Genomic DNA, 15500 nt, shown 5'->3' with positions numbered 1-15500 from the left:
GTGTTTCGGGAGTGAGGGGAGGCCTTGGAAGGGAACTGCTATTGCTAATGATGTTTAAGAGGTGACTTTGTGTGGGAACCACCACTCAACCCTCGCTTGTCTGCACAATCTATTTCCAGCCTCAGCTCCTTAGAACAAGGGAGGGAGACCAGGGGGTGGTTTTTATGGTGTCTAGCCTGGAACTCTGTCAGTAAAAGCTGGAAGGGGCCAAAGGCATCTGCTCAGTGCTCCCTTGCACAGCCCTGACTGCCCCGAGCACCTCATGCTTACTGACAAGTTGTAGTCTGGAGTATCAGACCAGCTTGTGTCCCACCCCTGAGGAAGTACACGGCCGCTTCAGTCCTCACTGCGGGCACCATTTTAAGTCCGTTCAGAAAGAAACAAATACAGAGAGTATCAGACAAACACAAATTCCTTTGGTTTTAATCTTTACTTTCAATCCCAAACAGTCTTGTTTCTTTTCATTACAAAAGTACTAAACAAACACGGACAGGAGAGGAAACTGACATTTGCAAACGATGGACCTTCGACAGGCATCTCAACAGCCCCATCACCAACACCTGTGTGCAAGGCATAGCCATCAGGCAGAAAAGTCTCCGGACTCAGAACTACACCATAAATGCAGGATCTTTTTATTTCATATAAAAATGATCAATGTGAAAAAAGCCAAACTGTATGCTGGTTTTATACGCTCTGACCCTTCCTGACAGTCCTCTTATCTGGCCAGGCTCGGGGCCCAGCACTCCTGGAAGGGAGAGACAGCCCAGCATCTCAGTATTTCATTGGGACAACAAGCTGGATGTGGCAGGGAAAGCTGAGAGCGCCAAGGTCCCCTTGCTTTATCCCAAGCTCAGAGAGATGCAGCCTGGCATGGCTCTGGCCTAGCAGCCAGGTGACATGGCCAGGCACCTTCCTGCGCAGGCAATGTGGGCGCCTGGCCCAGGCTCACTAGAAGGTCTTCTCTGTGGTGCCTACCTAGGGAGCTGTGATCAAGCCGAGCAGCCGTGCAAGGCGTTTCAGTCTGACCTTTTCATTAGTTCCCCCCTCCAGATGCTCGGAGAAGGAAACATCAGTCCACAGTGCCATTGTAGGATTTATTGAACTTGTTGAAGGTGAAGTCCACAGTGTGCGTGGAGATGGGCTTTCTGTACAATGGGTTTGAAGCCTACAGAACATGGCGGGGAAGAGGATGAGGACACATGTTAGCTCACACACTCAAACCAGCAGACGCCGCCCTAGGATCCCTTCCCAGGTCAGCCACCCACGACAGCAGCAGGCAGAGCACTCAGGAGGAGATGGCCATGCGCTCTAGGACAGCTCTGTGTTCCCCGGGAAAGCTCTCGCCTTCTCTAAGCTTGCACTAGCCACCTCTGGAAGGAGGAGTTGGGTCAGAAGGTCTCTGAAGTCCCTTCCAGCTTTAACAGAAACCAAGCCCAGGTTCAGCAGGCGCTGACTCTGCGCTCAGTCCTTTGGGCGTTTGCAGTCCGCCTGGGCTGACCAGACTGCAGGTGTGAGTGTTGTAATGGACCATAAGAATCTGAGCTTTCCTGTGGGTCTGTGGTCTCTCTAAGACTGATCAGACTCTTCCTGAGGCACACCCAGCGCCTCTGCCCCCATGACCCTCCTGATCTGGGTTTGGAACAGGGATCTGTGCAGGTCACTCTGCACTGGGGTTGTGCAATTCTCTCCGTTCAGAACTGGGCACAGTCTTTCTGGTGTTCTTTGTTTTTAATGCCAAAGACATTAGTGAGCCTCTATTGCTAACGTACCACTGAACTCAACCACGCCTCTGAGCTTGAAGTCTCTGCTTCCCATTTCCCACATGCTTACCATTTCATAGCGGGCCCTGGATCGCTCGCTCTGGAACTTTGCAAACTCCCTCCGGTCGTGGATGGTGACGAGCAGCTTCCAGATAGCCAGGAGTGCGAGCCCAACCAGGAGGATGCTGCCCACCACAGCCAGGAGGATGGTCATGGCGTTGGGGGTGTTTCCACACTCTGGGGGGACCAGAAACATGGTAAGCAAAGCCACTAGCATCACCATGCCCCTCCCACCCCCCAGCTGCAGGCATTTCTGAGATAAAAGTTGCACCCCTCCCAAAGGCCTTCTCCTTGGCTCTCTTAGATCCTCAGGAAGGTTTCCCCAATATACAAAAAATGAAAGATTCAAAAGGGCCAGTGGCTGTTCCAAAGTCACACAGCAAGTGTGGCAAAGTCTAGATGAGAGCCCTGGGGCATAGCTGCCTTTCCCCTCATGGGCAGCACCCATGCCCTGCCTGGCCCGGTCTCCATTGTGGGATGCTGGACCCGCTCAGCTTTCATGTACATGGTTTCAGGAGCAGACTGGCAGGCAGGAGGTACCATGAAGCCACTTCTACAAGGTCTGGGCTGGGGGCCAACATTTGTAAGCCTTTAGTGTGGAATTCCTTGGAGTAAATGTGCTTATTTTCAAAGAACCGCAGAGACAGCACTGGAAACAAAGCCTCATTCTTACAGGCGTGTGTCCTAGGCTGGTACCACACTTCTCTCTGCCTCTGGCCTCAGGAAGGCACATTATGTGGTTGGGCCCAATTTGGAAAAATAGTTTGCAGTGCTGTCAACTGAAGAGAGCAAATCTTTTTCTGCTCCACCCCTGCCTCCTCACCCCCAAGAAGAATGTAAGGGGTGATATCAGAAATTCCAATTACTCCAAGGCAAAGGCTATTGGTCCCTGAGTCCAAGCAGAGGCAGAATTTTGGTATTTGGATTACAGCTTGACCTCTTCAGTGGTTCTGGAAGCTGAGCATGGGAGCAGCAGGAATGTTGAACCCAGCGCTCCGTTGTCCTTGGAATCCACGCTGGGAAGAGCAGCGGCCCTGCCCGGGCTGTGTGTGAAGCTGGATGCTGACTTGAGTGATACCCTGCCCAGCCCAGGTGGTCCAGATGCCCTGCACCCTCCCTGCAGAACACAGCAGCTCCTTGCTGCCTTTGGCTGTGCAGGGTCGGTATGTTCTGTGGTTCCTTTCACCTCTGAGCTCCTCCAACAGAAGACTCTCCCAGGGACAGGGCCCTATCCTTCTATAACTCCCATTGCCCTGACTCACGCACCCCTAGAGCTTTGCCCCAAGAATGGGCCCCCAGCTGCACACTCATCTTCCTTCTAAACTCTAGGAGTGGAGCAGCAGTGACCTTAGATCTGATCTTCATGAGAAATTGTACTGGTTAGGTGCAGTGGCTCAAACCTATAATCTTAGCACTTTGTGAGGCCAAGGCAGGTGGATCGCTTGAGCCCAGGAGTTCAAGGCCAGCCTGGGCAACGTGGTGAAAACCTGTCTCTACCAAAAAAACACAAAAATTAGCCCGGTGTGGTGGTGCATGCCTGTAGTGCCAACTGCTCGGGAGGCTGAGGTGGGAGGATCACCTGAACCCGAGGAGGTCAAGGCTGCAGTGAGCCATGATGGCACCACCGCACTCTAGCCTGGGTGACACAGTGATGGCCTGTCTAAAAAAAAAAAAAAAAGAAATAAAAGAAAAATAAGAAATTGTATCCCTCCTCTCCCTGGAGTTTGGAAAGGCCAATGAGGAGAGAAAGGGCAGTGGTGCCAGAGAAGGGAATGGCATCAGAAATCAGAACTGAGGGCTGGCTGAGTGGGCCGATACCCTCGCAGCCCTCACCTACCTGGCTCCCTGAGGACGGTCAGGTTGGACTTCCCACTGGGGAGCTCCGTGTAGGTGAACATCATGACGCAGTCCTTGGCGGTTTTGTAGAAGCAAAGCACAGCCTCCTGGTCATCTTTCACTGGAAGAAAACCAAGTGGGAATGGCCTGAGTCTCTCTGAGCAGCCCACAGCCGCTGATGGTCGGGGCAGGGAGCCGAGCACCTTGAAGAAGGAAAGGGCATGGGGGGAGTGGGCAGAAAGTCTTAAGAGGAGGCTGGGCCTTTGAAGATGAGTTCAGGTTTCTCACACCAAGAACGCAGTCCCAGGGCTGAATTTAGATGGCTTTGGGGACACGTGGAACACATTAGAGGATCTCCAAGCCTCTGAAGTGTTAGTCAGGGGTGATGTGAAATAAGAGAAGGTTTTAATGGTATCGGGGTGGGGACGGGTGAATGGATTGGCCACGGAAATTAAAGGGATAAAGAAAGAAAGAAAAGAAAGAAAGAGCCATCCCAGCCCCCTTTGAGGCTAGAATGAGGCTTCATATTTGAGAAACAGCCCAGGCCACTTGGGGCTGAGAGCTGGCCGCAGTGGCCAAGAGGCAGCAACTCCTTCCTGGGATGTAAAATCAAAAAGAACCACAGGACAATGAGGACATTGAGTGAGAGGCTGGTGCCCACCTTGGTGCCCATGCCTGGAGATAAAGTGAGACAGCGTGGAGCTCAGGCTGTCCCCAGCCCAGCCCTGCACGCTGCCCGGCCTCTCTCCTCCATATTAAGAAGCCCCTTCCTCAAGCTGCCTCAGCAACTCCCTCCCCGCTTGCTACCGTTCCCCAAGGTGGAGGCATCCCTGTCCAGGCATTATCTACATTCCAAGGCTTCCCCAGGAGAGGGTTAGCAGGCTGTTTTTTAGGAGGGAAAGGAACTAGGGGAAGTGCAAAGAGAGGTGAGGGGTGAGGAAATGCGGCGGCGATGGCAATGGGTCCTCGGGAGGAACAGAAGGTGAACATCAGGGCGGGAAACGCTTCCCAGCTCTTGCCTTTTTAACCTTTTTAACCTTGCTGCTAGACGGAGCTGTAACCTGGAAGCAGATGAATTTGTGTAGTTATCAGACATGAAAGCCTGGACTTTCTGTCTCAGCTCCCTTCCAGACTGGGTGAATGTGAGTGAGCATGTGAGTGTGTACGTATGAAAAAAGCCTGAAGAAGGAAGAAGAAGGGTAAATGATAGATTGGAACATAAGCTTTCTCTGCCGCTCTATCTCAGAGGACTGGGTTGGGAAGCAGCTGTGCATGAACGGCTGTCACTGCTATGAACCAAGCGAACCAGTCCTTGGGCCACAGGAAGGCATTGTTTCCTTCTCTAACCATGTGTACCTGGTTAGGGGCAACCAGCCCAGGTCTGCAGGCAGAACCTGAGGTCAGCCAGGCCGAGCCGCAAGACAGAAGCAGGGGCAGGAAGACAGGCATGTGAGGAACCAGACTGTGGTCTACTCCCCACAGTCTCCTAAGGAGATAGACAGCACCTGGCACACAGTAGGCGCTCAGTGAATATGTGCTGGATGCATACATAGCTCAAATACTAAGAAGTAGCTGGGCATGGTGGCACCTGTAATGGCAACACTTTAGGAGGCTGAGGCAGATGGATTGCTTGACCCCAGGAGTTTGAGACCAGACTGGACAACATGGTGAAACCCTGTTTCTACAAAAAATACGAAAATTTGCCAGGCGTGGTAGCATGGTGGCACATGCCTGTAGGTCCCAGCTACTTGGGAGGCTGAGGCAAGAGGTTTCCCTGAGCCCAGGAGGTCGAGACTTTAGTGAGGTATGATGGTGCCACTGCACTCCAGCCTGAGTGACAGAGACCGTGTCTGGAAGACAAAAAATCCCTCAAAAGCCATGACTGAAGTGAGTCAAAATAGGGAAGTGGGAACAAGGAAGTCTACAAAAGATGTAAGTTAGGACCAAGACAGACAGGCAGCTGGGGGCCAGGAGTTTGCAGAAGTCAGAGGTGAAGATGGGGGGAAGCCTGCCAGTGAGGGAAGCCTGAGATGCAGATTCCCTTTCAAGGTGCATAATTCCATGCCCCCAACCATTTAAACCATTTTACAGTGTACAATCAGTCGTTTTACTGAACTCACAATGTTGTGTAACCATTCCTCCTAATTCTGAATATTTCCATCACCCTAGAAAGAAATCCACACCTGTTAGCAGTCAGTGCCAATTTTCCCTTCTCCCTAGCATCAGGCCACCACTAATCTACTTTCTGTCTCCATGGCTTTTCCTATGTTAGACATTTCATATGAACAGAACCATATAATACATGGCTTCTTTCACTCCGCACTGTGGTCAGGCCTCCCTGTGCCGTAGCGTGTGTCAGTACTTCATACCTCTTAGTGGCTCAATAGTGTCTACTGTATATAGACCACACTTAGTTTTCTTTTCTGTTCATCCATTGATGGACATTAGTTCGTTTCCACCTTTGGCTATCGTGAATAATGCTGCTGTGAACATCTTTGTACACATTTTTATATGGACATATGGACCTAATTCTCTAGGCTGTATAACTGGGAGTGGAATTGGTACATTGTATTCTGTGTTTGACTTTTTAGGAAACTGCCAAGCTGCTTTCCAAAGTCTGTACCATTCTACATTCCCATCAGCCGTGGATGACGGTTCCAGCACCGGGTCCTCATGGGGAGCCCACAGTTATGCCCAGGAAGCCTGGGCTGTGCCTCCTGACTCAAGGCTAAAACCACCCTCCTCCCCAGGGAGGAGAGAAACCGTGGCTGCCCAGGCGGCGGTGGCACACTCACCGATGGTGTCCACCCATGTGATCACCTCGTCCCTGCACAGGCTGTGGCAGGTCTGGTTGTCAGGTTTCCCGGAGTGGAGCAGCAGGCACTCGACGCAATCTCTTTGGAAAAGAGGAAATAAAGGTGGGTGTCAGACAATGTAGAACAGTCCCACACCTGTCCCTGAGCCCCCGACAGGTCAGGACCTGGGAAGGCTTTCATTTCTTTCTAGCCACAGATGTTCAGCCTCAGGGAATGTGTCTGCTCTGCCTTTCTTGTTGCTATGCGAGGAAGCTCAAGGGTTCTTGGAGGAACCTGTGTGAGTTTAGTGGCATGTCTTGTCTACATGTCAAGTTGCAGACCTTTCAAATTCTGACACCAGGAGCCAAATTCATTTGCACTCTGGTCTATCTAATGCCTGGTGAGGCGTCTGGTCATCACCCAGGGCAGGGATCTCAACCCTCCCACACATTCAACTCTCCAGGGAGCTTTCAAGAGAAACTCCCAGTACCTGAGCCCAACCACACCCCCAGGGCCAGGCTTCCTGGGCAATTCTGATGCGTGTCGAGGGCTGAGATCCACTGTCCTGGAGAATCTCGGGCTCCAGCCCCCTTCTCCCTCTCAGACAGAGTCCACCTGCCAGGTCCCCCAGGCCTGCTGTCCTCTTAACCCACGAATCAGTCTACACCAGGCTCTGGCACAGGCTCTAGGGTGATGGCTCCCTCCCAGGGAACCCTTGTTCTTTAACAGGGGCCTCCTCTAGAAAATGGATGAGCAGCCCAAAAGTGACAGCTTGAGCCTCTCTCCTCCCACCTCAGGCTAACGGTGGGTGCTGGCTCAATCAGATAGTGGGTGAAAATGCTTGACTACAAAGTTCAATTAAATGGTCAGTATTATACTTTATATCATCAAAACCAAGTTCCAGACATTCTTTCTCTGTCTTAGGAGACATTTGGGAGAACGGGATTCCTGAGGTCACAGGGCGGGGAGCTACGCTCTGGCTGCAGGACTGTAAAGCTGATGTTCAAGGGGAGAGGTCCCAGGCTCCGCTGGTGGCTGGGGGATGGTGAGCACAAAGCTCCAGGGAGGAGAGGGCTGGGGCGTGTCGTTCTCAAGGACTTTGTGATGCCGTGCTGCCTGGTGGCCTTTGAGGAGAGTGAGACCCCAGGAGAGGCGCCTAGGAAACCGGGTCAGGACTCAAGAGCCAGGTGTGCTGGGGAGGCCACCAGAGTGCAGGGGGTGACCTCCTCAGAACCTCAACTACACGAGGGACAGCTGCTGTGCCGCCACAGGCCTGTGGGGACCAAAGGGGCTGTGTGTCCAGAAAGCTCTCTGCCAAAAATACAGAGGGATGTGCAACTGCAATGTGGTTCCTTTATCATCATCTGTTTCCTAACACCTTGGGATTAAGAGACCAGCTACTAAAACATTGCCAGTACAGAAACTGCGAAGTGGAGGAGCAGAATGGCTGGGAGCTCTGAGACCATTTCACTAAGTCCTCTTTATTTTACGGAGAAGGACTTGAGGTTCTGCAGCCAGATGCCCCACCTCTCAGACTAGGCCTCCTAAGAGGTTCGGATATGCTTAGGAGCTCAACCATCCCTGAACTGGCCACAAAATCCCGCTCTCCTGGGACTGACTTTATGGAAACATTCTGAAGTTAGAAACAAGATGGTAACTCTCCAACAGTCACAGCCCTGGAAGGCGGGCAGCTGAGACCTGGCTGGGGGCCAGGAAGGGGTGGCTCCAGCTTCAGTCATTCATGCTGACCCAGCTGCCCCCGACCCACCCCTCCCCCCCATCAGCCTCCCAGATTAGCACAGGGCTAAGAAGAGGGCTGCTTTCGCTCCAGGCCAGGATTCTCTGTCCCTGCCGTCTGATTCTCTGTTGTTAAACCACAGCTCCAGGCCGCTTCCAGGAAACACTCCCTAAGTATCCATGTGGACATATCAGTCTAACTCATATGCCCCATGTACTGGTTGAAACTTGTAATATATTGTAGTCACGTACTAAAATAAGTCTGCCCTTTAAAAAAATTAAGTTGTTTAGAGAGACTTTGCGCTGAGAGCCTGTTAATTGAAATCAGCTGGGGTTGAGTGTGAACTCACCCGAAGTGAAGAGTGTGGTTGGTTAGATCCAGAAAATGAAGACTGGCTGCTCTGAAACCCCCAGAAAAAAAAGGACGTAGGACATTCAAAACCTGGTGCCTCTCAACAAGCAGCAAGTAGAAAAAACAGACTGATATAAGTCACCATCAAAAGGACTTCATTAAAAAAAAAGTTTCAACTAGGCTGTGAAAGAGACAGAGAGGGTCAGTGTGGCCCAGGGACAAATAAGAAGGAATAGTGGGCTGGGTGCAATGGCTCACGCCTCCTGTAATCCCAACACTTTGGGAGGCTGAAGTGGGAGGATCGCTTGAGTTTAGAAGTTTGAGACCAGCCTGGTCAATATAGCAAGACCCTGTCTCTATAAAAAATAAAAATTAGCCAGCTGTGGTGGTACAAGTCTATAGTCCTAGCTACCTGGGAGGCTGAGGCAGGAGGATCGCTTGAGCCCAGGAGTTCAAGGCTGCAGTGAGCTGTGATGATGCCACTGCATTCCAATCTGGGTGACAGAGCGAGACCCTGTCTCAAAAAAAAAAAAAAAAAAAAAAAAAAAAGAAGAAGAAGAAGAAGAAAGAATCATGATATTCCCTTGTGGCATCTCTTTGCTCTCCTTGCTCCCTTCATATTGTGTAATGAATAATAAATTGTTAAGTCTATGTCTTCTAGGAAATCAGTGCTTTAAACATTTAAAGCTAGAGCTGTTTTCCCCTGGGCTTTTGACTTAAGGCCAATCCTCCATTGCCTGTTGTGCTGTAGGAAGGCAAGACTCGTTTGATGGGCTCCATGTGTATTGTCCTAGCTTGACCCCCACTCCCCATTAACCTAGTGTGCCCCAAGGACTAGGAGCATAGACTCAAAAAGGTTCTGCTGCTGGGAGCTGGAGGTGGGGGCACCTCCCTCGGGTACAAAACGTGGATAATGGCTGACTCCATGCTGGGATGGCCACAGCTATCTGGGCTCCAGATCCAGGATCCTAACCTTCCCCAGGTTGTTTCTACTTGGATCTGTTTTTTCTCTGCTCTTAGCAGATCTAAAGAAGATCTGTTTTTCTTCTTCCTTACTCTCCCCCATCCCCTCCAATTAAACACATTAAAACCCAGTCCTGTCTATCTTGTCTCTCCATCTGCAGCCAGCTTTCATTTACCCACGCCTGGGTTATTTATGGCAAATGTCCAACCAGGGGTTCTGCCACCCAGAACGTTTCTGAGCACAGACTGACCAGCAGCCACTGCAGGCGCAGGGAGCATGAACTCATTTCATTATCAGCCTGAGCCAGACATTTGGAAGGGAAATCTGCCAAGAGAAAATCACAGATGCGTTCCTCAGCCAAAGAGAAGCGACGTTTGTATTATGATTTGTTGCTTATCCTCTGTGTCCCTGCCTCCTTAGCATGGATAATGATGACACAGCTGTTTCTCCAGCAAACTCCAAGAGCAAATGCCACTCCTGCTTTCCAGGGGCATCATTCTGTAATTCCCTCTCATTTGCACTCTGGTGGAGCATGCGGGGCTGAGCAGAAGGAGGTCAGCACGGCTACGGGAGGCCATGGCCGAGTCAGCGAAGGCTGGGGCCCAGGTCTAGACAATCTCTGCATTCAGCAGCAGCGCAGAGCCCGCGTTCTATTATCTGTATAAATGGAGCAGAAAATTCAAAAGCCATTGCAGTGGTTTCTGGCATGCCTTATTTAGGTCGGGTGCCTTTATCTCCAATTTACCCTTTTTGAGACAGAGTCTCACTCTGTTGCCCAGGCTGGGGTGCAGTGGCACGATCTTGCAATGTCCCTCTCCCAGGTTCAAGCCATTTTCCTGCCTCAGCCTCCAGACCAGCTGAGATTACAGGCATGCGCCACCACGCCCAGCTAATTTTTGTATTTTTAGTAGAGACAGGGTTTCACCATGTTGGCCAGGCTGGTCTCAAACTCCTGACCTTAAGTGATCCACCCGTCTCAGCCTCCCAAAGTGCTGGGATTACAGGTGTGAGCCACCGCGCCCAGCCTCTTTCCAATTTACCTTCTGGTGATGTTTGTCAGCATTTCCCATAGGGGTTCTGTGAAACACTGCTTGGGAGATATCAGTGTGGAGGATTAAATTCATTTGAAAAAAGATGCACGCTGTATTCTCCTGTGAAAGCACACAATAGTACACTCAAGGCTCTGAGAAGGTGCTATTTTTGGTACCAACACCAGTTTAATTTCACTTAAATCTGTGATCTTGTAATTTCTAAATGTGTTTAGGAACAGAGTAGCAGTTTTGTATTTCTTGTTGTGTTTTTGTTTTCTTACAAAACCCTTATGGAACCAGTGTTTGAAAGCCACAGTTTCAGTTACTGTTGGTAAGGGTGCGGCTCCCCAGTGAGGCTGGCCGGGTGGGAGATGTGGGAGGTGGGGAGTGGAGGCTGGCCGGCCCTGAGGGCTGCCCGGCTGGACCACAGGCCTGGCCTGGGTGAGAAGTAAGGTGGGGCTGTCGGTGGAACCAGTACCTCTTGGTGCTGCACGCATCCGGGCAGGTGGGGCACTTCTCACACATCTCCCCAAAGGCCCCCGGCTCCGTGCATTGGCACTGCCCACAGAGACAGTGCCCGCGCTCACTGCAGATCTGGCCATCTTTGCCCCGGCATGTGCTGATGTCTGTCGAGCAGTTACAGTTGTCCCCGATGTAACCTGCATGGCACTTGCATTCCCCGCAGTGACACTCACCATGGCCTAAAAGGATACATGTGGCATATCAGCACCTGCTCACCTTTACACACAAGTGCAGAACCATCTGGTGCCCCACATGCCACGACTGGGATTCAGCAGAGAATGGAACACCAGCTCTGCCCTCAGAGCCTATTTGGGGAGATAGAGGGCCTAGAGCCAGCATGAAGGGACAGCAGGGGACCCTGGCAGCTGGTGTGGCCAGGCTGGGTCTAGACTAGTGCTCCAGGTTGGTCCAGAACTTGGCCAAGTTGGGCCACAGGGCCAGGACCCAGGGAAGCTTCCTCCTGCCTCAGTTGTATGAATACTGGCCCCCAAATATGTTCCCACTCCAATCCCCAGAGTATCAATGTTACCTTCTACAGCAAAAGAGCTTTCACAGATGAGATTAAGTTAAGGATTTTGAGATGAGGGATTCTCCTGGATTATCTCTGTGGGCCCCAAATGTAATCACCAAGGTTCTTCTGAGAAGGAGTGAGGGAGACTGGACTACGCAGGAAGGTGGCAGTGGGACAACAGAAGCAGGATGCTGGCTGCTGGTCTGAAGATGGGGAGGATGCCAAGAGCCAAGGAATGCAAGGAATGTGGCTGTGGAGGCTGGAAAGGCCAGGAAGCCGATGCTCCCTGGGAGCCTTGGAGGGAGTGCAGCCCTGCTGATACCTCCGCGTCAGCCCAGTGAAAATGATTTCAGGCTTCTGACCTCCAGAACTGTAAGAAAATAAGGCCGTGTTGCTTTATGTCACTAAATCTGCAGTCATCTGTTACAGCCACAGCAGAAAACACAGTTGTTCTCCCTGAGTCCCGGTTAGAAGCTGAATTCCTGACCAGAGACCCGAAGCCCAGAAATGGATGATTTAGGAGCAGATGCTGAGAACAGGAGCAGCAGCAGCTAACACTCACCAGGGCTTCCTATATGAGCACCTTACACGTAGAAACGTGATGAATCCGCACAGCGACTTATGGGGCAGGCATTATTGTCCTTGTTATATGAGGGGTGAAACCAAGACCCAGAAAGATGAAGCAATGGTTGATGGTCATGCAGCTGGTGGCAGCAGAGCCAGGACTCAAACCCAGAGAGTCTGGCTCCAGAGTCCATGATCTAAATACCAGGGTCTACTGCCTCCTATGAGCACACCCAGCCAGGGCGAGAACCTGTGGAGGGATGCCCTGGCCCTTCCTTGCAGGGGGTCCTCTCCATAGCCTGCAAGGGTGGAGAGGCGGGCGCTGCCCCACTCAGCAGGTGTGAGGGCAGGAGTATCACTCAGCTCAGAGGAATGTGTGTGTATGTGTGAGAAAGCAAGTGTGTGTATGAGTGTGTTTGAGTACAAGTGTGTGTAAGTATTTAAGTGTGTGTGTGAGAGTGTGTTTGGGTGCAAGTGTGCATGCGTGTGTGTGAGTGTGCTAAAGTGTGAGTGTATGAGTGTGTGTTGGAGTGCAAGTGTGTGTAAGGGAGGATGTGTGTGTGTCTGAGTGTGAGAGTCTGTGTGTGTTGGAGTGTGAGGGTATGTTTGTTTTGGAGTGTGAGCATGCTGGACTGTGAAAAGACTAGACAGCACCATCTTCCAAGGGACCAAGGGCCTGACAGTGGATTCTCCATTTTCTACACAATCAGAGGCAGAATGCAGTGCTATAATTGGTACTTTTTAAAAAATCGACTTTGTATTATTTTTTTCCCTAATGCCATTATGTGAAGGCTGATATTAATACAACCAAGAGTTTCATTTGCTGAGCACCACCCACAAACTAGTGGGTGACTGGAGAGGCGGAGTGGGGAGTCCTTTCATTTTACTTCCACATCTGAGTCAGTTACCTGGCTTGTTAACTGGATCCCAGCACCTTCCCTGGGACCACCAATGTGTGTGGCCCACAACATAATACAGGTCAGGACTCAACTCCAGAAAGCCTCTTCACCCGCCACTTAACTTCCTGCCCCTGCTTCCCCGGGCTCCGTCCACTCTCTGGTGCCCAGAACCTGTAGGCGGCAGGGAGACCATCTGGACAGCCAAGCCTCCCAACCCTCCTGTGCTCAGACAGCCTCTCTGCTTACTCAGGGGGCTCAGAGCCACAGCAAATGTGTGCTGAGCGGGTGCCCTCCCATGTCACAGGCAGCACTGAGGCAGATGGCAAGCCCTCCAGGAGAGGCAAGGAAAGCCAGACTCGGGCCCGGAGTCCGCTGTGGAATGCAGTCTTAACTGTGTAGATGCAGGCATGTGAGGGGTAAGCCACTGGGAAGGGCAGTGCCCTGCCGCTCAAGGATTCCATAGTGGAGGCTGGGGGAATGGGCAGCACGAGCTCATCCCCGGGAGGCAGAGGGCGGCCCTGCCCCTCCTCTCCACCAGTCTGGGACCAGCGCCACTTTTGAGCCTTGGCAGCAGGAACTCCCATGGGGAGCCTTCACAGGTGAAATGGATCCAATCCACACCGCTCCCTCACTCTCTGGCCTCAGGGACCACATTGGTCAAGAGCCTGGTTTCAATTACAATGGCTCACTGTCAGGGGATTATTCCCTGCACCCCAACATTCTGTTAGGAAAAGTTCCAAATCTGCAGCAAAGTTGAAAGGATTGTGCAGTGCACACATACATATCCTCCCCACGCAGATCCTACTTTCGCATATGACCTGCTGCTTGACTGCACACCTATCCAGTTGTCTGCCCTTCCATCAATCCGTATTTTTAAAGATGCATTACAAAGTGAGTTGCAGAGTGTACTCTAAGGGCAGACTTAATACAGCTCGGGCACTCTCCGATGGCTTGTACATCACGCCATCCCCAAAACACTAACATACAAAGAGTAAAAGGCATGCTCAGTGCTAAGCAACAAAGACGGCACAGAGACCAGGTGGGGATTGTTTGCTTTCCTCCTCTAATTGTTGTTGGCAGCACTATAAAATCATCCAAATACAATGTGGTACAATGTGTCAAAGTGTCAAAGGTTTGGAGGTAGCCTATTCTTTTGCTGAAGGGCCTGGGCTTGGGGTGAGGCATTTGTGTTGAGGAAACTGGCCTTCCATGTGAAAAGGCCTGCTTATCGCAGAGAGGCAGCGAGTCAGGCAGGGTGCCTGCTGCTCTTCACTTCCCCCCGGGATGGCTGGCGGGCAGGGAAGCCTAGCTGCTTTGGGTATGTCTGATACCTTGCAGGCCCGAGAGTTCCACAGCCCAGCCCAAGGTCAAGGCGGCTGAGTGTGCCCCTGACCTAGGGTCTGAGAAGAGTTAGGAGTCAAGGGTAGGAGAGGGTGGGAGCTGGTGGCTCACCAGAGGTCACCACCATTCCTTGGAGAGGAACAGGACTCATGGCCAGAGCTGCTGGCCATTCCTAAAAGCTTCCTACCACCCTTGAGCCCAGCCAGGAGCTGCCAGGAAAGCAGCGGTGTGTGGAGCCCAGCCTGCTTCTGGGGATGAGTCAGTGGGAGCCGTGGAGGGGCTGTGGGACATCAGAAAACCTTCATCTACATGACTTTTTGGCCTCCAATATTTGATGACTCCAAAGCAAAGCCCTAGCTGGCCAAACCAGAAAATAAGCCCCAGGCTTCACGCTTGATGAAATCTCTGAAGCCACCAGAAGGCTTGTCCTCTGTGACTCTGATAATAGTCCCAGTTGAGTTTACCTTGGGTAGTTCCCTGCCTTTCAGAGTTCATCGTAGCCTAAAGCAGCGATGGCAGACGTTGCACATCTCCTTCTCCACCCTTGTGGCAGACATCGCTGTATCCTCACAGGACATAGGCCCCTTCTTCTCCAAGGGGCCTGGGCTTGCCCTCAGCATCCTCAATGCAGTCCTCCAAGTAGGTTCTACCAAGTGGTGGGAGCTGGCACACAAGTCACAACTACCTGCCACCTTGGTTGAAACCAAGACGTCCAAGACTCCACGACCCAACAGACAGTCAAAAGCTACATACGCCTGGTTACATTGTATCCCAATTCACATGTCTCAGCTCCTGCCATTGAGCCTGAACCTGCCTTTTCCTCAGCCTGCATGCTCAGAGATTGCCAGCATCTTTTGGTCAGCCCCGGACCCTCCTAATGTCCTAGGAGGAACACATGTCATTAAAAGGACCAGGGTCATTTGGCCTGTCCCAAGGATCAATAACCTATCAATCACCATCATGGGGATTGGGAACAACATCCCAACTGGCTGACAGTGCTCAGAGGACCTAAGTCAGGACTCTTCATCAAAACAAAGCTAACGTCTAATGCTACCTCGGCAAAGGGAGTTGAATTTAATGATGCCCACAGAAAAAATATTTTCATTACACACAGATAGGGATATTGAA

At 51.5% G+C, this 15500-nt stretch overlaps 1 protein-coding gene across 1 annotated transcript in view; it reads right to left on the bottom strand.

Moving 5' to 3' along the window:
* Positions 1 to 394: 394 nt before the first annotated feature.
* Positions 395 to 15500, bottom strand: part of LOC105470255 (integrin subunit beta 5) — a 122894-nt gene continuing 107788 nt past the window's right edge. The window contains exons 11-15 of the mRNA XM_011722054.2: positions 11014 to 11236; positions 6452 to 6552; positions 3658 to 3777; positions 1831 to 1997; positions 395 to 1165 (exon numbers count right to left, since the gene is read on the bottom strand). Of these exons, the coding sequence (XP_011720356.1) occupies positions 1070 to 1165; positions 1831 to 1997; positions 3658 to 3777; positions 6452 to 6552; positions 11014 to 11236 (707 nt within the window). The 3' untranslated portion in view covers positions 395 to 1069. The remainder of the gene's footprint in view (positions 1166 to 1830; positions 1998 to 3657; positions 3778 to 6451; positions 6553 to 11013; positions 11237 to 15500) is intronic.

This window comes from Macaca nemestrina, chromosome 2 (assembly GCF_043159975.1).
Source record: "Macaca nemestrina isolate mMacNem1 chromosome 2, mMacNem.hap1, whole genome shotgun sequence".
NCBI classification, from domain to species: Eukaryota; Metazoa; Chordata; class Mammalia; order Primates; family Cercopithecidae; genus Macaca; species Macaca nemestrina.
The sequence above is the reverse complement of the archived record's forward strand: the minus strand, read 5'-3'. Positions and strand labels throughout refer to the sequence as shown.